Here is a 25,291-nt window from a genome sequence, read left to right on the forward strand (position 1 = left end):
ACTTTGTACAGTACATTGTATCGAGTAAAATACGTGTACAGTGTACTACGTAGTTGAGCGCTTGTACTCACACTCGCGCCGCTCGCTACATCGCTTTCATACGCTGGCATCGCTGGATGAAAACAGCGACTGTGTATTAACCCGCTGCGGAGCGTGAATTTAAGAACTCGCGAATATGTTCTCGAGCCGCTTAGCGCGAAAATATTGACGTTTACAGTATTAGCTTTACGAAATGATGAAACTCTTGACCCAATCCGACAAAACTGTTATTTTTTTTTTGCAGTCCCAATCCAACACAGCTAAATACTGCCTAAGATTGATAATGAGAAGGTCTTATGGTTAAAGTTTGTGTTTGAATGACTTTGAATACCCCAAAGACTGCAACACAAGCAGAACAAATTCAAGTGCTTTGCACATGAAAGTATCAAATATCTACACTCATTACATCTTATAAAATCTTGATTAGGTTGAAATTATATGCTACTGATTGCAGCAAGCTGTTTTATAATGTTACCTGCAACATATAATCATCTCCCATTTCATTACGTCTCAACTACTAAGTAAGAATATAAGCTTTGTATAAGCACGACAAAATTCAACGAAAGTACATCAAGGTGTGTTTCATAAGCATATTTCCCCATTGCAACAAAAAGAAAACACAAGGCCTTGAATAAGTCAAACAGCATTGTTCCACATGACACTAGAATTGGGACACATTACATTTTGGGGGGACCACACAATACTTGAGCTAAAAAAAAAACCAACACATGTTGCCTTCCCTGCATAACACACAGACTGCTGCGGCACATTTCTATTTGACTGATTATGCTTTATCAGCTTTCGTAGAGGAATTACAGTCCAGCATTCTTTAATAGTGCTCTCGTGTGTCATTTTTTGTTTGCTTCACACTAGCTAACCACATTTTCATTATAGCCATATACGTGTGCTTCAGTTCTATTGCCTGGGTACAGAAGTCACAGACTGCGGCTCTTCGACTCTCTAGACATGATATGACTGGGGTGGGGTGGGGTGGGGGCACTTTTTTTTTCAACCACAGCAATTCTTTTCATTGTGGGTTTACTTGAAAACTGAAGTATACATAGACTTTGAGACAAAACACAGAACATAAATACACAAATCACCTATTTCATTGACATCTACTGAATACTATCAAATACCGATAAACCACTTGTGGACGCTAGGACAAAAGAGACAGTGTCACGTGCCTTGCTGCTTGATGGTAGGTGTGATGTTGACATTTGGTGCTGTGTATGGTGGTGTTGGTATCCCAGTACTTGCTTGAGGTGATGGCAGCCCAGGTGCAAAGCCAGACTGCTGCGGCTGCTGTTGTTGTTGTTGCTGCTGCTGCTGCTGCTGCTGTTGCTGCTGCTGCTGCAAGTGACTCTGAGCAATGACATTGAAGCTTGGCAACTTTTGAGTATTCACTGACGGGCTGGTCATCTGTGTACCAAATTGCAATCCTCCATTTGAGTTGAGGCCATTGATGCTGGGCAAACTGTTGGCGTTGCTGCGGAGTAAGGCATTGTGGATGTTAGGCAGGTTGCTCCACGTCTGCCTAAAACTGGGTAGAACTGTGGGCTGGCTGGCCTGAACCGACGCAGATGAATTTGGACTCATTCCTGGTGTGGTGTTTGGGCTAGCTTGTGGCAAGGTTGTTGTGACAATTTGGGGACTCTGGGGTGAAAGCATGGGGTGGGGGACCTGTTGTCCGTGTGGTGATGGCATGGACTGGGTGACAGGGAATTGGGGCAGCATTGCACGTTGGTTTCCACCAATTAGGCCGTTGAGGAGGGTATGCCGCAGCGCTTCGTGGTGGTTGTGATCAACTGGCACGGTGGTGGTGGCCAATGCATTCTGTGCCAGGAGCGTCTGAGTCTGGGGCATTATGTTACCATTGAACTGCGCTACGCTATTCGTGTAGACTGCTGTGCTTGGCAGGGTGAAGGTCTGCCCGGGCTGTGAGGCTGTGAGGCTACTCAAAGGCACTGAGTTGGCGAGATTTGAGGACGGCTGAATTGCATTGTGATGGGTCCCATCATTAGAGTTTTGCCTGATTGTGTCAGCAATGAGTCTGTTTGCAGCTAGCTGGAGATCACTTGGGAGTCCATCAGAGCTATCCTGACTGATAGCAGCCTCCGTCACATCAGGTGGCAACGAGCTGCTACTCTCACACTCTGCATCATCCAAAAGCAGAGTGGCGGAAGGAAACTGGCCAAGAGCTGGGTGTGACAGCTGCTCCAACGAGGCCTTGGCATCATTCACCTCTTCTGATGCCTGGAATAGCGCCCTCTCAAGAGCCTCTGCCTCTTCCTTGGTTGGTAGAAAACCGCCATTCTTTCCTACGAGGAGAATTCAGTTTGAAATTTGGTTAAAACAAGTCGTTGAAACTGCAGCATAAACACATTATCAGCACCTAGACAAAAAGTTGATTACTATGCATGCAAGCAGATATTCCAATGTTGGATTAGTACCAAAAACCATTTGTTTGTGAATTAGAATAGATCAAAATGTTGTCTTAAATTTTGTGTCATTGACCAAATTATGCTATCACACCCATTCACACGAATAAGGTGCGTTGTCTCCTTTAATGTAAATTGATAGAATTGTAGTTTTAACATTTTTGGACAAATTTGTAAGTCTTCTCAGAAGCTTCAAAGATACAGCACAGAAGATGGACCATAGCAATCACTATCTCAGAGGAAACTTACACTATAATAACAGGTGGGAACACAATAAGGTCACCCAAAATACACTACACACAAATGTCTATTGCCTTCTGATAACAAAGAGTGCAAACAACCACCAGAACTGCATCCAGCTATTTTAAAAAGATGACCTGCAACATCCAATTACCTAAACATAATTCAATGTGATCAATAGAAATTTTGATGCCAATTGTGATAATGGTATTTCCATGGCTATTGATACCAACAGATCATCAGAAAAGTTCTCAACATTGATGCCCTGATGTAAAGAATCATTCCCATCAAATGTTGCATTAAATTGACACCTGACAAATTTTATTTGCATGTATACATGTGAATATAAGGAAAAGTTGTTGTTTAACAAAGAGCACATAAACAATTCAGCAAATTCTCTCATGTAGCAACAATTTAAAGCATTGCATTTGCCAACCTCTGCAAACCATAATACAATGTGATGCACAGGAAACAGCAAAAGTAAATATAAAAAATGACATATTATCAAGGTAAAATTGAATGATTGTGGTTAAAATTGGATGAAATTGAACACGCTACACACGCTTAATCAGATTTCATTGAGCAAATTCATTTTTTACTTCAATAGCATTTTTGTATTTTTTTATGAAGAAAAGCATATTAGGCCTACATATCTTAAAACAATGCAGGTTAGTAACTATGATTATGTCACAGATTTTATGAGAATTAGATGAATGAATATTTTGTCCCTGTACCTTCAAAGAATTCATCAAGGTTAGGGAGGATGCTAGACAGAGCCTCCTCCTCTGCATCTGAACCCAGCTCCTCTGGTGGTGAGTCCACGTTCATGGCCTCCTCCAGTGCTGAGATATCCATCAAGTGCTCCGGGATATCGTGGGCTCCCAGGGGGGAAGGGCTCCTGAAGGGTGGGGCTGGTGTGGGAGGATGAGGGGCAGCTACGGGCATCGTCGTCGTGCTGATGGGAAGCTGGTAGTTTTGCAGAGGTTCTGAGAGGGGAGGTATAAAGTTGAGACACACACTATTTGTAAAATTTGTGTTATTGTATCAAATCATGCTGGAAAGTAGTTACAAAATTGCAATATGCAATGTACATACACATATAGTATGAACAAAATAAGCCCCGCCATCTAAATGCATTGCAAGTTTCAACACAATAATATTGAGAGTTGGTAGCAGCAGTTGTGTAGTTTAGTAACACGCTCTCTCCTTTCTGCCTTGTCCTTCAGAGGGGACTTAAAGCCAACGGTCCAATGGTTGCTCGCTCATTAAGCATTTAAGTGCTTCCTCAGGGGCCACGTAAAATAAATCCAAACACACTCAAGAAGAAATGTCATGCTTCAACAGACAGATGACCAAACCACAAACATAAATCGCCAGCGGCATCATTACGAAGCAGAGGCATGAAACCCAGAATTCAGTGACAAGGAACACTTCATCCGGTACAAGCATGCATCAACTGAAACAAATCAACAGCTCTCTCACTGCTGACACAGACGGACATCCATCACAACATGTGCAACAAGTGTACCCCTTGAGTGTACCCCTTGAAGCCTTCTGCTTTACAACCACAATGCTATTAAGTCTTTGTTTTCCCCACATTATCACAGGGGTGCATGTATACACACGCTGGCACAGAATAGGATCTCAGAAAGGAAACTGAACATAATGTCAGGGACGAGCTGCTACAGTCTCTTACCTAGTGGTGGAATCGGCTTCTGAGGTCTGACTTTCCTGCGTTGATTCTTCTTCTTTTTCTTGAAGGGTCTCGTCAGAGCAGACGGCTTTGTTTTCTTTCTTGGCCTCTTCTGCTTGGGTTGCATACGCTATACAGGAAGAGATGGAGCAAAAAGGGTCTCATAATGATCTCTGGACACTTCTCTTTTCGTTTGTCAGTCTCTTTTAAAACTATAAGCTTTAGAACTTGTGACGTTGACTTGAATTTACATGTTACCAATTTCCTTACACAATAACAATTTAGTACAATTTAGAATATATCAGGGAGGTTATAAGACAAAGAAATAAATCTGGTGGATCATAGCTCATGCAAAGCTACAAAAACTTTTCTGCATTTCTAAATCATTGTTACTGTTCTCCTGGGAATATCTGAACAATTTGCCTAAACTGAGAATGTAGTTCTTTGAAGTCAATAGTTATTTCCCCTTATGATTCTTTGAAGTCAACAGTTATTTCCCATTATATTATCACTGGGATCATGAAATAACTTCTAATCAGGAAATCATGATATGTAACTGCAACCATATATAGCTAGAATCAAACTCAAAATCATAATACTGAAGCACTGCCAGCTCCTTTGGGAAAAACATCCCTCCCCCACCAAAAAAGAAGAAAAAAAATATATATATATATCAGACATATCCAACGATGACACATCATTTATCTCATTGTGAGGAAATATTCAATTTCCACCAAAATGCTTGCAATCTTGGCAGCTGGCAAGGACACAAGTGAACAACAAATTCTTTAATGCAGTTCAGTGCACCATATTGTTTAAAGAACACATCTTGGAGCTCGATCAGAGAACATGAATGAAATGTACAATCTCCATATCTACAGTATTGAGCAACACCTTTTTTTTCAAGTCTTTTCCTTTCTTTATTTAATTCTATTAATCTTTCTATTCAATTTTTAAAATCTTATTCATGTAAATGTTTACAACATACAGAATTCAAAGGAAAAGGGAAACAAAATCAATCCTGTGAATTAATCTAGTTATTTGTATGTGAGTAAATTTGCATTCGCCCACTCTATCAAACAAGTCGCTCTATACATACATAAAAATTAAAAAAAAACGTTTGGGTGGCAGTGATATTACTCTGGCTTCTAAAAATTCTACACAGCAATATGAGCATCTTTTTGATGGCTTGTTGCACTATAGAAGTATACACTGTTACTATTGTTGTTTTTGTTGTTGTTATTATCATTATTATTATTATTATTATTATTATTATTATTATTATTATTATTATTATTATTATTATTATTATTATTATTATTATTATTATTATTATTATTATTATTATTATTATTATCACCATCATCATTATTATTCGAAGAGGGTAGCATATTTCTGGTTGTTAGGAAGCTTTCCACACAAATTTCAAAGAAATTCCTTTCCTTGCATAACGGGTATTAACAGAGTGAGAGGAAGGTGGGAGACCATCATTTCTTTGCATGCAGGCAGTCTTTCAACATGTCTTCTACCAACGACAACAGACGCTTAGGAGCCAGAAAGCCGACGGGGGTAGAGAAGCAACTAGCTAGCCAGGCTGCTGAGATTCACCGGCTTTCAGATGCCCCCTCACGTCTTTCCTGCAAAAACCACAGTGCTCAGCACGCGATGGACCCGAGCCCTCGGGCAGGGGACAACATCAGTGTATTCGTGGATGACACGTTTCTCATAGCAGGCCTCCGTGGCAGGGCTGCTCCCTTGCTCCCGGGAGAGCGATACAATCTGTTGGAGTCGCTGCTATCTGCACTGCAGCCCAACCCTCAAGGGGATGGAGATTTGGAAATGGACAGCGACATGCAGAAAGAAGGGAGAGATCTGGGTCCCCTCTGTTCAAGAAATTGGCTGACAGGCTAACTAAGTCTATGACCACACCCCCAGAGAAGACACCATTGGAACGCATTGGAGAAAGATAAAAGACGCCTTCCAATGCTCCTGCTGCCAGCGCTCCAAGGGTTGATCCGGAGATATGGAACACTCTACCGGGCCACGTTAGAGCAAAAGATGTGGTGACACAAAAGCTACAGCGGCAGGCTGTGAAAGATGCGCTGCCCTACAACCTCATTCTCGAGGACCTCAACGTCATTTCAAAAGGGGAAAAAGTCCTAGACATTGAAAGACTAAAGAGTCTGGCATTGGACAGCCTAACCCTCTCGGGATATGCAGTATACAAACTCAGCATGAGGAGGAGAGAAGACCTTAAAGGGGGTATCTCGCCGCAATACCGAGAACTGTGCAGTAGAAACACATCCCTCACCGACACCCTTTTCGGGAGTGATCTGTCTGCCACCATGAGAAAGGTGTCAGATGCTTATATTGTGGTCTAGAAGGTCCAAGCGACCAGACCTCCCTGTAGCCATCAGGTGATGGCTCATGACAGGTGACACCCCTTCAGGGAAGCCTACCCATACTTCATCCCTCAACGTCGCTATCCGACTCGCCCACAGCATCAGGTCGGGGGCCAAAGCTTTGCTAGTGCCACGGCGTCCCACCCTCCCTCACAGCTTGGGGCTCCACCTAAGACTCACTTCCATTTCCGTGCCAAACCATCTGGCGAGACAAAAAACTAGTAAGTCCTCCCCTTCAAGCGGGACAGTTATTGTTTTTCAGAGAGGCCTGGTCTCAAATCACTTCAGATTCTAGGATTTTAAATGCCATATCGCATTATAAATTGATTTCACTGCACTTCCAACGTTGAAATTCGTTCCCGGGACTCTTCCCTTCTCCCAAAATGAAAGGGATGTTATAGGTTCTAAAAGGTATAGTAATACGAGAAACTGATGAGTAGAAATGTGCCTCTATTTCATCTATTTTCGTCATCCCAAAAAAATTGGGAGATTTGAGACCTGTAGCTCATATGTAATAATCATGGTCATGATGTTGTGGATCTGATCAATGAGTTGTGAAGTGATCTCTCACTTGGGTGATCAGGTGATCTCAGATGTTTGATGTGTGCAGATTTCACCTTTGGGTGACAACAATGATACACAACTACTTACTACTTTAAATGGATGGTCTCCCACCTTCCTCTCACTCTATTTATACCCGTTATGCAAGGAAAGGAATTTCTTCAAAATTTCTTTTGTGTGGAAAGAAACCTAACCATGAGAAATATGCTTCCCTCTTCCAACTTTGCATTTCAACACTACCAATACAATTCTAATCATACTTAATAATTTATTTGCATAATTTTGGAATTATGTTATGATTTGTTCTCCATGCACTGTTTTTTTTTTTCAAGTATAAAATGTGCTACATTATAACTTTATCATTATTTTCATTATTTGCACTACTTTTTCTAACCAAACAGACATACAGACAGAGTCAGACATACAGACAGAGTCAGACATACAGAGAGGCACTTGTACATAAAAAAAACATGTGATTTACAACACTTGAAACAAGATGGAAAAGACCCGAACTCACCACTCTCTTGGCATGCTCGAGACAGAGGGGCTGCTCATTGAGCATGTCGAAGCTGGGCTCTATGCAGCGGAAGCCTCCGGGGAATTCTGCTCCACACTGATAGAACAACACCTGCTCTTCATCTTCCAGGATGTCTAGTAATATGTTGTCAAGGAAACTCCTCCAAGTCAATGCAGGTGACAGGATTCTATGCAGGTGACAGGATTTTATGCAGCTATCTGGCCCATCTCATACCTTCTTGTCCATGCCAATAAAGGCAATACTCCAGTGACATGATTATGGAACTGACATATAAATATGTTCTACAAAGAGATATTGGCACACTGCATATAATGTATGCCATACATCATCACTCAAAAGTACGATATACACAATCAGCAAGAGTTCTGTTATTTTCATGCCATATATAGCTGCATGTGACAAGAGCTCTCCAGTATGTTCTCCAAACAATAAAATCTGACAATGGATGGTGCCAATTTGCTCCATATCCACTAATTTGATCAGCAAGGTTGGGCACATATCAGAAATGAATACTGATTGCAATGCTTTATTGATGATAAAGTCATCGCAGCCTATAGGCCGAATTGTGACAGTTTTACATCAAATGAACAAAAACAGTATGGTAGTGCAAAGGATACGTCTGAAGCAGTGCTTGCTGTAGGGCATGGACTCCTCCTGGCACGGATCCCCATTCTCCTCTTTGCTGCAGCAGATCCTCTCTGGTGGTGTCTGCACCTTGGGCCTGCAAATCACACACGGTGGAACTCTCAATTAGTGGTGCAAGCATTCCGGGCAGAGGAGCTCTTTACAAGACTTCGTTCTCAGGTTTTCACACTCGTTCTGACTGCTTTCTAATCATGATAACAATTACTCATTATGCTTCTAGAAAATATTCCTCTATAGTCACACTGGAGATCAATTACTGTTTAGAGCTGACTGAGGACATCTATCACCACATATCATTTTAGCTTGAAACATTGCAGTCATCTCGTACACCATAGCAGACATTGAAAACTTCTGTAACAGTGTAAGAATCACTGTTCAGATTGCTCAGAATGCAGTGATGCCATGTAGCACATGTCACATGCAGACTCACACAAGATAGATAGCAGAACAGAAAAGCAGAAAGAAACATATGAATTATTTCGGGAACATTATTTCTTTTGAGCAATGATACAAAATGGCTAACAGAAGTATCAGAGTAGCTCCACTTGTCCATACCTTTGCAGCTTCTCCTCTTGAACCCTGAGTATTGACACTGCTGCTCCAAACGGGTGCTCCCTGGCTGCATCCACGAGGAGCTTGCTGGAGCGGCGGAGGCTCCCCTGCTCAAGCCTGTCGCATTGCAGCGAGATGTCCAGCTTTCTCCTGCCCCGCTGCAGGTGGGTTTTCAGCTGCTTCAGTCTGTCATTCCGACTTAATGGGATATTGGTTTCTTCAGTACTGGAAATGTTACTGTCGAAAGAAAAATGCATGATTTATACAATGCATTTTACTGACGCATGAAGGAAGTATGTGTACTAATGCACTGTTTTGCACACATCAAAGAAAGCAATATAACTTCTGAAACAAATCATATTCTTAGGTGAGAAAACTAGTAAACATTTGGCAAATGTTTATCACCCTACATAAGAAAGAAAGTCTAATCCAGGTTATACATGTAGTCATAGAGAACATGCTCTTACAAAACTCTGTGCAGCTGATAATACTTTGCTCATTAAAATCTATCTCTTGTTTCAATATACATTTATCATTGAATTAAACCATGTCCATGTGATAATGCAACCAGTATCTGTTTCACATCAGACATCAGCTAATGGCTTGAGTCTATGGAAACTTGTAAAGTGATATGCAAGCCAAATGTCCGCAAAGCATTAAGTATAAGATGGCATTTCTGTGATGAAAATCAACCAAGATACAAAGCTCACATACCTTAAACTACATTGTTCTTTATAGGTATATCTACATCTTCTATCTGTGACCTCCTCACTCTCCTCATCCTCTGTGTCTGAAAATTCAAGACCTGCAAAGAATGAGAATGAAACACAACATACATGTACAGTATTCATACCAGCATATCAGTGTACCATTGTACAGTATTTTCTGGTGTATAAGCTGCACCCCAGTTTTTTAAGGTCTCCAATGCGAGAGAGGAAAAAAAGTCAGACGTTGTAACCTTTATGAAAGTCCTTGTGAGTTTCTGCATCTTTCTGATTTTTTCTTTATCAAAAGACTATTCATATTCAAAGAACCTTGATGAATTGCTAGTATGAATTATGATATTCACTTTCTTTCTTGTTGCTTTTCTACCAGCACATGTCCCTGCATGAAGTTATACTGGGCTGCAGTGCCATTGAAGCAGAAGCTGTGAAATAGAGGTCACTGGTACACACTTGTTTGAAATCCTCAATGTTATAAGAGCAAATGACGCTAAAATAAGGATATTCAAATCGTCTATCAGTTTAAATGGCGAGAATTGCAAATGGAGGTAGTGCCAGATGATAAGTACATGGAATGCTCTGGTTTTAGACTGATTTTTTTTCCTCATACCCTTTCATGCATGTATTCTAATGAAAAAGGGTGCAGCTTATATACCAGCAAATAGGGTATTTAAGATTAAGATGCCTGTGTCGGTCTGCTTTGCATCCTTTCTATATCACGAAAAAAGTTACAATTTTATATCACTGGCTACTTCTTGAAAAAAGAGATAAAAGGGGAGGAGGGAAGGAAAGATGCAAATAAATTAATGTATAAATTAGATATATGATCAAATAACAAGGGCATGTCCAGAAAGGACATCTCAGTAATTTACTTTGTACTACAATGTATGCAACTGTCCAGCCATTAATGACTTTCACTTAATTCTATTTCAGTGATTTGGCACGAAGTAGGATTTAATATTATAGATAGTAAAGAGTTGTTTTGTTTGTTTGTTTTCTTAATAGAGCAGCAACTCTATGACATCACACTGTAGACAGATAGTCTCTGATGTGGCTCTTCATCGCTTCTGTCTTGTTCTGATATCTGTGTGATCTCCATCTTGGGACTTCATCAAACCATTTAATTTTAGTTCTGTATCGTGCTCTACATTAACTTATAAATCTAGTCCTGTGAGATTCGCCTATTTCAAAATCTTATTTAATATCCATAATTGTGTTTATTGTTTGCATAAATTAGTTTTTAGTAGTATTGCCCACATTCTGACACAATATGGCACCTTTAGAGAGAGACAGACAGACAGATAGACAGAGAGCTCAGACAATTCAATTCAATTGAATTCTTCTCATGTGGAATGCCAGTTCCCTCCTCCCCCCCCCCCCCCCCCAAAAAAAAGAATTATTTCAATATTTGTTCTACCACAATTTATGCTTATACCAAGATTGAAGGTGAAACTGACTAACTCTTAAATCAACACCAAGACAATAAATTTCAAGACAAAATTTTATCAAACCTCTTGGGCAAGCTGTACCAGTTTCCAGCAAAATTCAAAGATGGCATTTTGCAAAGTTACTGTCACTTTAAGGATATGTCGTTCAACAACCCTCATGATAAGATATTCTTTGACTCTCTTCTTGTATTCTTTTGAGTCGTTATAGGAGATTGCCTTTGCATTGAAGGAACAAGAGTTTCCCTTAACTGTCACACTAAATCATGACCACGCATGAAACATGATCTGATTTCTTGATATGACTATGATACTGCTTGTATGAGAGCTGGTCCTGTCATGTCAACACTTTCACTGTATAATGTGTGTTCACATACTTGTATTGTCAAACAAACACATCTCTTCAATATCAGCTTTTCTACTTTTAGTATCATAAAATGGAACATTTATTTGTCATGAACACATGATATATTTATGCATTCTTATTAAAAATTAACTACAAGTGCAACTATGACTTACCTAGGGGGAAAAGGTCAGTCCCTTCTACCTCCTCATGCTGCAGTCGTTCCCGTAACCGATCAACGGCCGAAGAATCAAGCTTACGCGCGAAGAGGTCCCTGGGACGTTTTTGCTGGAGTTTTACAAATGCCTCCCGCGGTGACGGCGCACGCTGGGGAAGCTGTGGCCATGGGAGACTGGGAACACGCCCTTTCCCTGCCACAACAGGGTTTGGCTGGGGAAAGGTTTTCTGGTCGAGGTATGAAGCATTGTACTGTAATCCACCCTCCACTAGGCTGCCAGCTACGTTGGACGCAGCTTTGTCATCAGATTTCCCATGCCTCGAGGCTTTGGCAAGCATTTCTTTTTCTCGCTGCTGTCGTAACCGCTGCTTGTTTCTCTCAAGCTTCTCCTGCAGTCTCTCTTGCAGGGTACTTCCATCTTTCCTGCGCTTTGATTTTGTCCTGTTGGATTTCTCAACTGCATTGTTGCGAGATGGCAAGCCATCAATGCTGGACAAGGTGTTGAGATATTCTGGTGGCATAGTATTTCTTTGCAACAAACCCAAGTCATTTGAATCTAAATTGCCCTTGAAGTTCAAAAGTCCATCTACTGTGACAGGTTTATCTCCTTTGTTCTTGTGCTTCTCTTTCTTTTTCTTTTTCTTCTTTTTCTTCTTCTTTTCCTTTGATTTCTTTTTATGCTTGTCCATGTCTTGGCTACTTCCCTTGCTGCTTGCCATGTCATTCCTGGAGTCCGGAGACTGATCGCCCTTACGCTTCTTTCCTCTCTTTGGTACCAGCCCCAAGACCTGCATGTGGCTGTTACAAAACCTGTGTAGCACACAAAGAACAAGTTCATATGAGGTCACATCATAAATGAGCAAATGCTGGTGCATGTGTGGGAGAGCAACAAGCAAAGCATGCTGGTTGGCAAAAGAGTAATATCGGTCATGTTTCAAATTAGGTAAATGTCTTGTTGGGCTTAGATTCAAAGCACTAGAAAAAAAAAAATCATTCTTTCATACATCGGATATGTCTCTATCTGTCCTGATGAACATTTCAATCTAGCCAGTCTGACTTGTTTTAATCTCTGTCTTCCATTTACACTGTATTTTCTGGTGTATAAGAAGCAAAAAAAAAAAAATTTTTTAGGTCCCCAATGTGAGAAAAAAAAAATTAGAGGTTGTAACTTTTATAACAGTCCATGCAAGTTTCTGAATCCTTTAAGATCTTTTCTATTTTTGCAGTTGAGTAATCGCTAATGTGAAATATGGTAGTCACTTTCTTTCTTGCTACTTTTCTACCAGCACACGTCCCCAGTTCTACAGGGCTGCAGTGCCATTGAAGCAAAGGCTCTGATAGAGAGATCACTGGTGCACATTTGCTTGAAAAGCTCAATGTTAAAAGAGCAAAAATTCACTGAAATAAGAATATTGTATTCATATACATTGTAGTTTATTATTATCAATTTGACGGGCAAGAACTGTAAGTGAAGGTGGTGCCAAATGAATATCGGATATTTACATGAAATGCACAGGTCTTAGACCGATTTCTCTTAAAATACCTGTGTATATGCTGCACCTCTTTTTCTGCATGTAATCCAATGGAAACTGGTGCGGCTTATAATGTACATGTACATCAAGAAATATGTTAGCCAGAAAAATTCTTTACTTGGCCCTTGAAATCTGAACTTCCATATTTAAAACGCCTCAACTGAAATGACGACACATTGTTTCTGAATCATCACTTATAATTGTGCCTGCAATAATTACTTTCTAAGCTCATAGATGATTGCAAGAACATGGAAACCAATGAATATGACATTGATCCCTTAAACACATTGGGCTTGTATTAGTCTGCCGTGTGATATTATGTATAAAATTACAATTTCTGCACAGAAATGTTCTACAGTAAAGCATTAACACAATATCCCATACGTCATAATTACAACAACAACAACAACAACAATGAAGGACATACTATTGCGCAGCTACTATAATAATATAACTTATCGCAAGAAATAAGTACATGTTTAGAATTGTCTGGCTTCAGCCCTGGTTTGGACTGTCAAAGCTATGAAATTCTCTCATACAAAATTACAAACGCAAACAGAAAAACTGACCAGAATGAATATATTAATACACGTTTTCACATCAGCTCGATGAAAATCTATGCACGAGATTTTTTTTGCACTCGCAAATTAACGCGTCATTTCATTTCTGATTCACATCAGTCCAAAGAGAATTAGCCTGAAATTTTTTAGAGCTAATTCGATAGCTGAGCATGCGCAAACAGCGTCCATACAGCGTGCACCTTCAAAAATTACCTGAACAATCGCAATTTTGTGTGCAGGTTGCCTCGATCGATTGGGTCACACACGCTAAGCATGATGGCTGCATTGTGCTAATGTCTTGAGGCAAATTCATATGATCAAATAGCTTGCTATTTCGTGATCGGGTCATGAAAATCCAAGCTCGAGATACTTAAAATAGCGCCCTATTTCAAAACATCAGGCTGATGTGAAAATGCCTATTGGGGAGGGACAAGGAAGTTCAGGCTAATAAATGTGTGAGCTTTCATTGGAGTGCATCTGTACAATATTAACAATAAAAGCACTCTGCATATTAATATTTGTATTTTTAAAGCCATCCCTAGCCAAGAATTTGAAAGAAAAAGGCAGCATTTGCAGAGTGACTGGTTAAGGGAAATATTCCTCATTTGCACAACACTGATGGGATATCAAAGTACAATGAGCTCATGATCTAAAGAAGTGACTCATGTGGCAATTATTCTAAAACATTTCATTTGTGCGATCATGTGATGTTACTGTATGCATAACACAGAGCTCTTTCTGTTTCCAGGCTACCCAGCACATCCTTTTCATTTCATTTAATTCCATTCTTACCAATTCAATTCACATCTGAATAACGTTCAAAGCTTTACCTGCTGAGCTCTGCTGGATTACTTAGCAGCCAGGAGAGAAATTACACTGGTGACTTTTGAATGATACTTTCATGCTGTGACACATTAATGAAACGAGTTGCCATTCAAGTAGAGAATGGTACCAATTTGTACAGACACATATTCTATCGCCCTAACGACAATCCCTGCCATATTTCATAAGAATCTGACCATGCATTTTCAAAAAACAAAATGAAAATGTGAGAACTGGCCCTAATTTGGTACCCCCTCCCCCCCCCCCCCCCCCCCCCCCCCCGAACAAACTGCAACCTAGTCACCCATCTAACTTACTCATAGGACTAACCTAGTCTATCACTTATAATGGTTTGTATTGTGTATTGTGCTCCAGGTGGGGAATAGTGCCCATTTGTACAAATACATGCATACATTCTATAGGTGTATATGATACAGTGTAGGTGCAGGTGTTGAACAGCTTTTTGTTTTGGTTTGTAAACAAAAATTCCCCAATTCTCATTTTCTCTAGAGCAAAAAAATTCTTTAGACTTTCTTGGTGTACAATAAAATATGTTTTTCTATACCTCTGCAGGATAAGTTCTCTCTGTTCCAGAATATTTGACAAAACTGAAAGCAAGTGTAATTTTGTGTACAAAACAAATGGAGAGCTGCTCAAGACATACATGTAGACCACACAGTCCCCAATTTGTCTTACTCTCTAAACTATTTCAATTCAGAACTTTTTTCATGTGTCTGAATATTTCCCCAAATTTTTGGCGATTTGCTTCTCTGATTTTGCTGTGTAATACAAAACAAAATATCAAGATAAAATTTCAGTTGATGTCAATCAATTTTATCTGAAAAGTGATTTTTATATCACAGCTACATAATTACAGTACATACACATGTAGTGCTACTCTGAATAAATGAAATTGTAATGTTTTAACTGAATTCATGGACACACAAAATATTTGAATGTGCCATTGAAGACCACCATCAATGGTGATGGCTTGAAGGCATAATCTTTAATGTTTCACATTGGTTTGCATTATAAATGTTCAATTAATGGATACGTACTTTCTGTTCTCTTCACCAGGAATGGGGTTGGTGCAGCGCAGCCTATTGTATTTTGCCACAAATTCGCACTGCTTGAACGGCGCTGAGCTGTCTTCCAGGACATGGCGAATGCAGAAGGCATAGCCGTTGAGGCGACGCTGCTTGCACAACTTGGCACTGTACGAACATAGCGGCTTGTTGTCAACTTCAGAGAAGTGAATATGCTTGCCTTCGTACATCACGTGAGTGCCAACATTGGCTGCAAGCAAAAGAGAATAAAAATGAAAGGAAATATGAATGTTATTCACATTATGTATAGAGGCATTACCATGTCGTTCTTGCCCTGCACAGAAAAACAGGTCAATTTAAATAAAATTTGAACTGCTGTTAAAGTGCTGGTAGCTTAGGGATACCATGGAGTAGGAAGGCTGGTCCAGCTTTTTTCTGGAAGAATCCCCGCAACAAACTGTGCATAGCTTTATCACTGATCTTTCTGCTGACTGGAGTCAACTGCTACCAGTGAGCATATACTTTGATGCACATATCCGCTGACTGATAGTATTCATGGTTTTCTAATATACACATGTACCTACACGTACATGTAAGTGGACAGCAAATGAATACGGCTAACCATGAATCACATGCTACTAGGTCTTTAACTCCTCCAATGTCAAAGCACAGAAACGTCAAATAGTGGACTCCTTCCCATTGCATTCACACTTGTCTCTAAGTCCAAGGAAAGATCTCATCAGATCTCTAGAAATATCTGCCAAATATGTCTCTCTCACCCCCTAATAAAATGAGGACTGTTCACACATGACTGGTTTAAAGGACATCATAAGCTATCACATGTATATTAAAGCCTACAACAGGCTCCAAACAAATTGCCAGTGAAAGTACCCAAGTTTAGTCATCTTACTCAAGAACATGCACACATACAGTAAATATTGATTGTACACAGCAAGTGTCTCTCAGTCCCCAATACAAACAAGTTTGGTGGGGACAGGGGCATGTAACTTTCTCCTCCAGCATTCACATAAAAAAATTGAAAGAGAAACCCCCTCACATTGTACATTGTACGACATGTAAACTGTATCTCCTATACAATCGTACCATTTGTTGTGTGAACACATGAGCTACAGTATACGACATAAATTTGCAATGTACTGTTAAACCAAAAATTTTCAAATGCATGAAACTTTCATGAATTTCGTGGGCAGCAAAGATTAGCAAAAGTTTTTGTCTACACCCAATGCACTGAATGCCAATAATACGATGCTATACACCATGCAAGTACTGATCAGGTACATACTGTAAGTTGACTTGTACCACTGACTTTGCAGCACAGCTTTTAAATGACACAATTAGCAGTACACATTCAGTGTTATTGTGTGTGTTTATGAAAATACTTTTGGTAATTCACCTTAAATAATATTACATGTACACCTGTACGTTGTACATTGTATATTCTCTTGTAATTTTGCTAATCCAGCGATTAGACGGTGACAAAGATTATGCAATAAACATTGCATGTGACAAAAGACTAGTGGGCTTATAGTCAGCACAGAAAGTAGTCCATGTACAAACTGTATCTATTACGGTATGACTTCTTTCAATATGCTGTTTGCACAATTTTCCCGAGGGAAACTCAGGATTTGCCCGAGACTGAGAGTGCAGAGGCCCCTGAAAAGGTTCACAGTGTGAAAGAATAAGTCAGTTTTGTAATTAGCTCACATGCACATTGGTACGATTGACCTCCCTTTTTTTTTCTTGGTTGGTTAGGCACTTCCCTTGGTGAAATACTGCATAAGCCTGCCTGACATACAATTTATGGAATTCATATTCAAAACAAAGAATAAACGTGTGTAGACCAGTTGACCAGGACGGTCCATCAACTTGGGGATGCATCCACTTCTTTGTTTTGCATTACATGCTTTAACAAACTTTTTTTTTGGTTTGCGATATAACTGTTTAATCAATGGATATACAATTGTATGTACTGTCTGTTCTCTCCACCAGGAATAGGATTGGTGCAGCACCAGGTGGATGCACTGGCAAGCACCATTTACACGAATAGCACAAATTTATAATCACTGCATCACAGATGCTTTTCTCAGTGTTGTACAAATGACCTTTTTCTGCTCATGCGCAAAGTGGAACTACAAACTGGCTTTTCATGAAGCACTACATGTAGCCCCAATGGATGCCTTCTATGTAGCACCAGTCAAAATAAATGTAGAAATGCTCAGGGCATTCTGACTAATAAATTCATGCAAATTTTTTTTTCTCATGACATCAATGCTTCACTACGATAAATCTCGGGCTTTATTCTCTTCTCATCTTTTCTACAAAACTCTATTGAAACGACATCATATAACAATGTCCATAGATTTCACATCATAAAGTGCATTATTTCTTCCATGTTAAACTTCTATTTGGAGCATTGTACAATCTCATATGAATGTCCAATACAGTCTCAAACAACATGAACATGTACTCAGCTAGAGCTTTTTTGTACTGTCTCATGTTGCTGAAATTGAACACAAAGACATTTTGAAACAGAATTAAGACAACAATTTGCAAATATAGGCCCCATCAAGGGGAAAAGGTCATGGTTGAAAAGCAACAAGTAAACATGGAAGATTTGTACAATTTTATTAAACTTTGATCTTCCAGTTGCAAACAGTACATACAGTAGTATGTTAAAGTAAATAAGGACATCACATAAACTGAACTGCACATCAACAAGGTAAAGAGAGCTGGGTTCCACAGGTGTGTCTGACTAGTTTCCAATTTTATAAAAACATTTTATAAAACTCATACTTTGTGGAACTCAAGATTGTGCCAACCCTGATCCACTCATATCTGCTGACCCTATGCATTAACTGTCATGTTTATAAGAATGTATAAAAGGCAAGTAAACAACATCAATAATTTTGTAAATCTCATGACAACCATGTTGAAAATGTACAGCGTAATTATCATTACTACTGCAAAAAAAAATGGAAAAAAAAAGTTCATGTAATGTGGGTTTTTGTTTTGTTTTTGTTTTGATTTCTTTTAATATATTCCCGAAAATATGGCTATAAATGCAAGATGAGCAAAGGACGTGCCTCAATAACACACTCACTGCAAACTCGTTTCACAAGTGTTATTGCTTTGTAGCTTGAGAAGGGAAAACCCCATATCAACATCATACAAAATGTACAATGTATACTGTTGGTAAGAAATCGTGGGTGGAATATAAGAATGTAACTCTTATATATTATCCATTTACACTTGTACAATGGCTGCATTTAAGGGAATGCGATATCACCATGAAAAATGAACAGCACAAGGATAAGGTTTGCATAAAATTATTCCAGGTACTAAATACAATGCAAAAGCAACATATACTGTATAGCATACCTTTCTCCCTTTTACAGACCTCCCAACCTTTCTGACCGAAAAATAGGGATGATTTGGCTCAAAAGTAGAAAAGAAAGCGCAGTTCCACTAGGAGCGTGTAGTAAAATCATCAAGAAAAATCTAGGAAACTCTTTTGAAACAATGGTCAAAATTCAGATTTTTTCCTCGAAATTCAGAATGGTTGGAAGTCTGCATTTTCCAGGAACAAAAGGATCAAGAAAAAAAAAATACAACTAAAAAAGCTGTCTCAGCAATCAATTTAAAATTCAAAAAAAAATTAGTGGAAAAAAAATTAGTGAAAAAAAAATATTTGAGCAAAATTGGCTACAAGAGGTACAATGTAAAAATTATGACTGCTTGCACGAATGTAATGACAAACATGATCACATACAATCTATGTACTGCAGCTTACAGGAAAATAGATAAAGAAAAAAAATAACATAACAAAACAAAAGACTGCTTCTATGAAAAAAGGCACACATTCTCTAATTGTACATGTGTATTAGTACATGTATATCTTTCTTTTTTTATTCACACAAAAGGGCTTTGACCCCCGTCTCAGTAAATATGCTTTAAAACATTACATTTTACAAACAAAATGCTCCTTTCACAAAATTTCAGTGTTATTCTAAGCAAAGACTAAACATTCACTGCTTACCAATTTTGATCACAGTCATGTGACTATAGCTACATATTGTACATGCGTACATTCATGGCTGCCAAACTCTAAAGCACAGCAAAACAACCCCACAAAAAAAAAAAAAATGAATATTTTAAAAAAGAGATAAAGGCAACATGTACATTTGTATCCTGTTGGACATTTTAGTCATTTGTTCTGTAATGTGCCACACATTTTCTCTAAACTTTCTTAACAAACCACCTTGATTTGATTCAAAATGAATTTCTTATTGAAGACAAATTCTCTTTTCCATTTGAACTCAAAATCACTCATTCTGATACCAGTGTACAGTTGGAGACAGCACAAGTGTACATTGGATGGCCAATTCTGCCACACAGTATACTGCAAAACAAGAAATTTTCATGTGCATTTTAATCATCATGAATTTCATGAGAGCAAAGATTTGCAAAATTAAACTGTAAGAGAAAGGTCTTGTCTACAGTACTCTACACTATAATGCAGTGGATGCCAACTGGTGGCAATTTGCAAAATTTCATGCCACCAAAAAGGCCATCGGCTCCGATTCGCAAAAGCTTCATGCTGTGATTATTACTTGCTTTACAGTAAAACATTCATGCAAAGCATAACTTGCAGCTTGTCTTATGACTCTTTAAATATGAGAGATCATTGCATCCTGCATGCAACTGTCACTGCATTATTCTTTACAATAGGAAACAAAAGAGCCAGTAGAGTACGATGCACTCCTACAAACTTCGGCCAGAGTTCCTGAAAAGATCCCACACCAGATGACATTTGACACCTCAGATCACACAAATTCCAAAGTGATTATCAAAAACATGATGTACCATTCGAAGCCATGGAAGGGGGACACATTTATTGCAGCATCTGCCTAAATGGCACAAATTGCACCCTCTGTTGCACAATGCCAGTTTAGTTCTCAAGGGATCAAGATGGCATTTCAAAGAATTTTCCCCCCCTCCCAACTTGAGTATCATCGTTCCTCAGAGGGCATCTATTGGGTTTTAAAATGGAAGCGGGAATTTTTTTATATCATGTCTAAACCTATGTACATATCGGAATAGATATATCATACATTGTATTCGCACATGAATTTGCTATGTTCATTCAAAATGTGTAAATTTACACTTGTACCTATAGGTAATTACATCATGCAGTGTACAATACACACATTGTACAAAACTGTAGATTCTTACCAATCTGCATTGATATTGTTACAAATTGTGCAAACTAAACAAAGCCATTTCATCATCTATAGGAGGCCACACATTGTACAATGTCGGTAAAATACTGTGTAGATCTCTTATCACAAGAACAAACTACAATCTGTGTACACCATCTCATGCAAAGATTCATAACACTGATTATTGCAATTTTACAGTAGTTTGGTGGGTTTGTCTGTGTCTGCCTGTGATATTTTTGATTCCTTGACTATTATACAAAATATAGTCTTCCTTGACTAAGCTCCCCAATATTTGTTTTCTTTTCTGTGCTCAGGGAACATACAATTGCAATCATTTCCTATGGGTGAAAACACTTGATGAACAGGTTACTTTGTCAACAAGGAATGGAAGTGCAACATATTTTATTTCCAACTAAAACTACCAAAGTACAATGTATGTTGTAGATGTAATACACTACCCATGATTTATCTTCCTGGAAAGTAACGTGTATACTGTAAGCAACAGGCACATTGATATTCATATTTACTTCCTATATACATATATCCTCACAACTAAAGCAGTGATTGGATTGAAGATCTCTAGACAATATATAATTTACTACAAATTAGTCCTGCAAGTGGCATAACAGTTTCTGAGAGTTTGGCTGTGTTTAATCCTGCATAGAGTACATTGTAGACAGCTTGTATCCTCTGAGTTTGATATATGTTTTAGGATGTGTATTACAACCTACAGAGAGTTCATCAAGGTTTTGATAAATAGTGAAAACTAGATAAATTTGACTGCAGAGCAGAGTCAACTGAGATGCTTCTGCCTTCTCAAGCAATTATACAATATGTTTTGCCACATTTGGATAGAGTTCATTGACCTAAATGACCACTAACATTGGAAATTAACATTTAACCCTTGTTGAACAGTGGAGATATTTCCAAGTTCTATCCATCACAACAAATAACATTATCAGTGAACTTTCCTCGATAAAATTAAGATCTGAAATCAAGATACACAATATCTTTAAAAAGTGTTGACAAAATGTTCAATGTATACATGTAGTCCATGCTTGCAGTGGGAACACGTTCAGACTTTGGGAAATTCACAAGCATATTTTATAACTTGTTTGCTGCAAAGCAAATGAGAAATATAAACAGTGTAACAATGTAGCAAAAATCACCAAGAAAGCTTTTTTTTTTGAATGGCCTACAGGATGCCACGATAGATAAACTACAAGTGTACATGTACGCTACATGTGGAAATTTGTCCAATTTTGTTCATTCTTTTACTGTTCTGCCCTTTGATGTGACTGCTTTTGTTCCAACTTCATGCGGCTCCATTGAAGCTGCTTGGACAAAGTTTCAAAGTAATTGGTGAACCAATTCAGTCTTGTATTCATGCTTGTATTAACCCATTGAGGACGGTTTGATTTTGCTACAAAACGAATTTCCCATAGACGCTCGCTTGAGTATACTCGGGACTCGTCCTCAATGGGTTTAAGTTATAATAGTAACTGACACAGTGATTTAAGGGAACATTGTACAATGACTTCCACTTTACAGTGAGGTATTTGCTAAATATTATCAGTTTGGTAAATTTTACTTTAATACATGATATGGTTGATAAGCAGGTAACCCAATGGGTACATGTCTGTAACATATAATGTAACATAACCAATTTTAGTAAAGGAAAGCAGATAACATGTGTACATGTTCAGTTGTACTGTATGCTACCTCCTACAAATCATGACACTGCTGGTCATGATTGGCAGAGCCACACAACATTGGTTGTTACTTTCACTATATGAAAAAGGCTTTATGGAAAGGATGGCTTCTTCATGATTCAAGCACTCACACACTACACATTGATCAAGAACATATCACAATTATGCAATACACATAGAAACCAGTTAGAAATAAATAACTCTCCATGAATATATTTACATCTGGCTATCAAATGGTCTTCATGTACATGTCCTGTACAATTGTGCTGTATATATGGTTTGGCAATCTCTGATATTGCAACTTTTTTTAATAGGTTCACACATTTTTATTCAGTTACCAACTTGTAAATAAAATGTTCTATGAAGCACAGCTAGGTCAATGCTGTGGCTGACTCGCTGACTAGAATAGGGGATTAAGTTGTAGAGAGGTACCGAGTGGTAGTGGTATAGTTTTTTCCAGTAAACAATTGTTCATCCTTGTATTGTTGCACCAACAGAAACAAAAACTACTATTTATCCACTGCTAGATTACTGATCTACAGAATTCAGCCTATCACTTAACAAGGATGCATACGTGTGATGTAGTTTAGCATCATCTAGCCCGACCAGACACTGTGAAAAACACAGTAGGCCTACACTTACTTGTCTACAGCGACAGGGCTGTGTATAGGCAGTTAAGCTTCATCGTGTAATATTCCAATTACCAAGACCACTTTACTCAGTTGCAAGATGTAATAGGGTTATTAAAATCAGGCTTGATAATTCCTGTTCCAAACATAAGAACAGTTTTTAATGGTATACTATTACTAAAAAGATATCAATTTAGACAGTAGGAGAACACCATTGTACAGGTTGGAATAGGACATTCAACACAATTCAATTAGAATAATCATTCAAAATATAACAACACATGACAATGAGGCAACTTGTTAACACCACCACAACACCATCAGTTATAAATTGGGACAGTTCACATTCAAGATACACTATTATACTATCATCCGACTTCACTTTCAGCATGATCTTTGACAAGAAAACTACAAAATAGCATAGTTTTTTACGCGTTTCATCACTTATGTCATATGGATCAGGAAGTTCACACTGTCAACCCATCAACTGATCTGAACGCACATAAAACAAAGACCTAAACATTTTAAATCTTGTCACACAACTTGCCAGAAGTGGCCATATCGGTGCACCCATCATGATCAAGTAAGGTTAGTCTCAGTCACGATTACGCAAACTCGCTCTACCTACTCATCACGCCGCGCCCTGCACCGCACAGCGGATTCAGGACTCGCAGCACTCTTGCGAAGGGACCACGCCCTGTAATATTACGAATTTCTCACAAATTCACGCGTTCCAACACACATGAGATAGGAAAATGTGTACTTTAGTAGTGTTACATCAAAGACACAGCAAAAAAATTCAGTATAAGCCATTACGTAACAAGAAAAATAACCATAAATACGAGATTAAAAATTAGACAGGAACATTTCCCTATTTTCTACAATTCACGTAATCAATCTAACGTTTCATTTCCCTCTAATAAATTCTTAGAATAATTCTATAGTGTTAGTTTAGTCTATGAATTCACTTACCGAAGCAAATGTGGCAAATTACCGCAAAATGTCAAGAAAAAATTGAACGATATTTTGACGAAGACGTAATTTTCAAAATGGCGGCGATGTTTGCGTGCTCGCTAATGCATAATATAAGGGGCAGCAGTCGTGTGACATCAAACAATAGCCACAACGACAAGCCCTCACTGTTAAGTACATGGTGCATATAGGGAATTCCTGTGTACAAACTGTGTGAAAGGGGCCTTCGTCATTTCTCTCTTCCAGTGAAAAGAAAAAAGACTTTTACACTTTTATAGTTGGTAGGAGCATTATTGGGAATATGAAGCAGTGTTCTGTAAAAGTCATTAGGAAAAACAATCCTTACTTTTCGGCATTTTGTCTTAAAACTGATGGAGGGACTCCAAGAAATTCTGCGAATAGTTCCCTCATATATATTGAGCACATGTGCTGAAAGGATTCTGAGGGGAAATTTTTTCTTCATTTTTTCCCGCAATCAAGAGTTTTCAACAAGTAAACATATACCACTAATTAATCTAGTGTATCTCACTTCATATTAGTCAATACCAATGAAGAAAAATAACATTAAATACATTTATAAATGTAATTCAGTCCCTCACACCCCTATAAACGTGAATGGACTCGTTCAATTCCTGAACTGCATGCAGCAAGTGCGTCCTGTGAGGCATCGATGACAGAAACCTAAATTCAGCCTTGGTTTTTAAAACTACTACAATTGCCTGTTTTGCAGCTCAGCTATGTTCGAGTTAAAACATTCCATGATATTACACTTGATTTTATGATGGTCTAGTCAAATATAATACTATTCTCTCACTTTCAAGACAGAATTAGAATAGTGTGGAGGGGCCTCGGGAAAATATGCTAATGCTAGTGCGTGTTGTGATTTTTCATTGGCCATCGATAAAGAATAAGCGGTCAACGAACTATCGGAACTGAATATAATTGGATAAAAGATGATTGATCATTTTCCCCTATGAAT

At 38.6% G+C, this 25,291-nt stretch overlaps 1 protein-coding gene across 1 annotated transcript; it reads right to left on the minus strand.

Annotated features, from left to right (window-relative positions):
• Positions 1-1,145: 1,145 nt before the first annotated feature.
• Positions 1,146-24,430, minus strand: LOC139722576 (INO80 complex subunit D-like). Its single transcript, XM_071633866.1, has 10 exons — positions 24,313-24,430; positions 15,772-16,009; positions 11,798-12,609; positions 9,826-9,916; positions 9,115-9,348; positions 8,532-8,635; positions 7,894-8,027; positions 4,417-4,543; positions 3,455-3,706; positions 1,146-2,360 (listed from the first exon to the last, which is right to left on the minus strand). The coding sequence occupies exons 2-10, from the start codon at positions 15,987-15,989 to the stop codon at positions 1,219-1,221; spliced, it is 3,114 nt and encodes a 1,037-aa protein (XP_071489967.1). The 5' UTR covers positions 15,990-16,009; positions 24,313-24,430; the 3' UTR covers positions 1,146-1,218.
• Positions 24,431-25,291: the final 861 nt, after the last annotated feature.

The sequence above is a fragment of the Diadema antillarum genome, unplaced genomic scaffold (genome assembly GCF_040938485.1).
Source record: "Diadema antillarum isolate AM-2024a unplaced genomic scaffold, OU_Dant_1.0 scf00000167, whole genome shotgun sequence".
In the NCBI taxonomy this organism is placed as follows: domain Eukaryota; kingdom Metazoa; phylum Echinodermata; class Echinoidea; order Diadematoida; family Diadematidae; genus Diadema; species Diadema antillarum.

Excerpts from the sequence above, each read along its gene's own strand:
- LOC139722576 (XM_071633866.1), bottom strand. The coding sequence starts at position 15,989 with ATGTACGAAGGCAAGCATATTCACTTCTCTGAAGTTGACAACAAGCCG. Across the intron at positions 8,028-8,531 it reads CAGCAAGCACTGCTTCAGAC|ACATCCTGGAAGATGAAGAG; the intron begins GTATCCTTTGCA and ends ACATATTACTAG. Across the intron at positions 2,361-3,454 it reads CCTTGATGAATTCTTTGAAG|GAAAGAATGGCGGTTTTCTA; the intron begins GTACAGGGACAA and ends TTCTCCTCGTAG.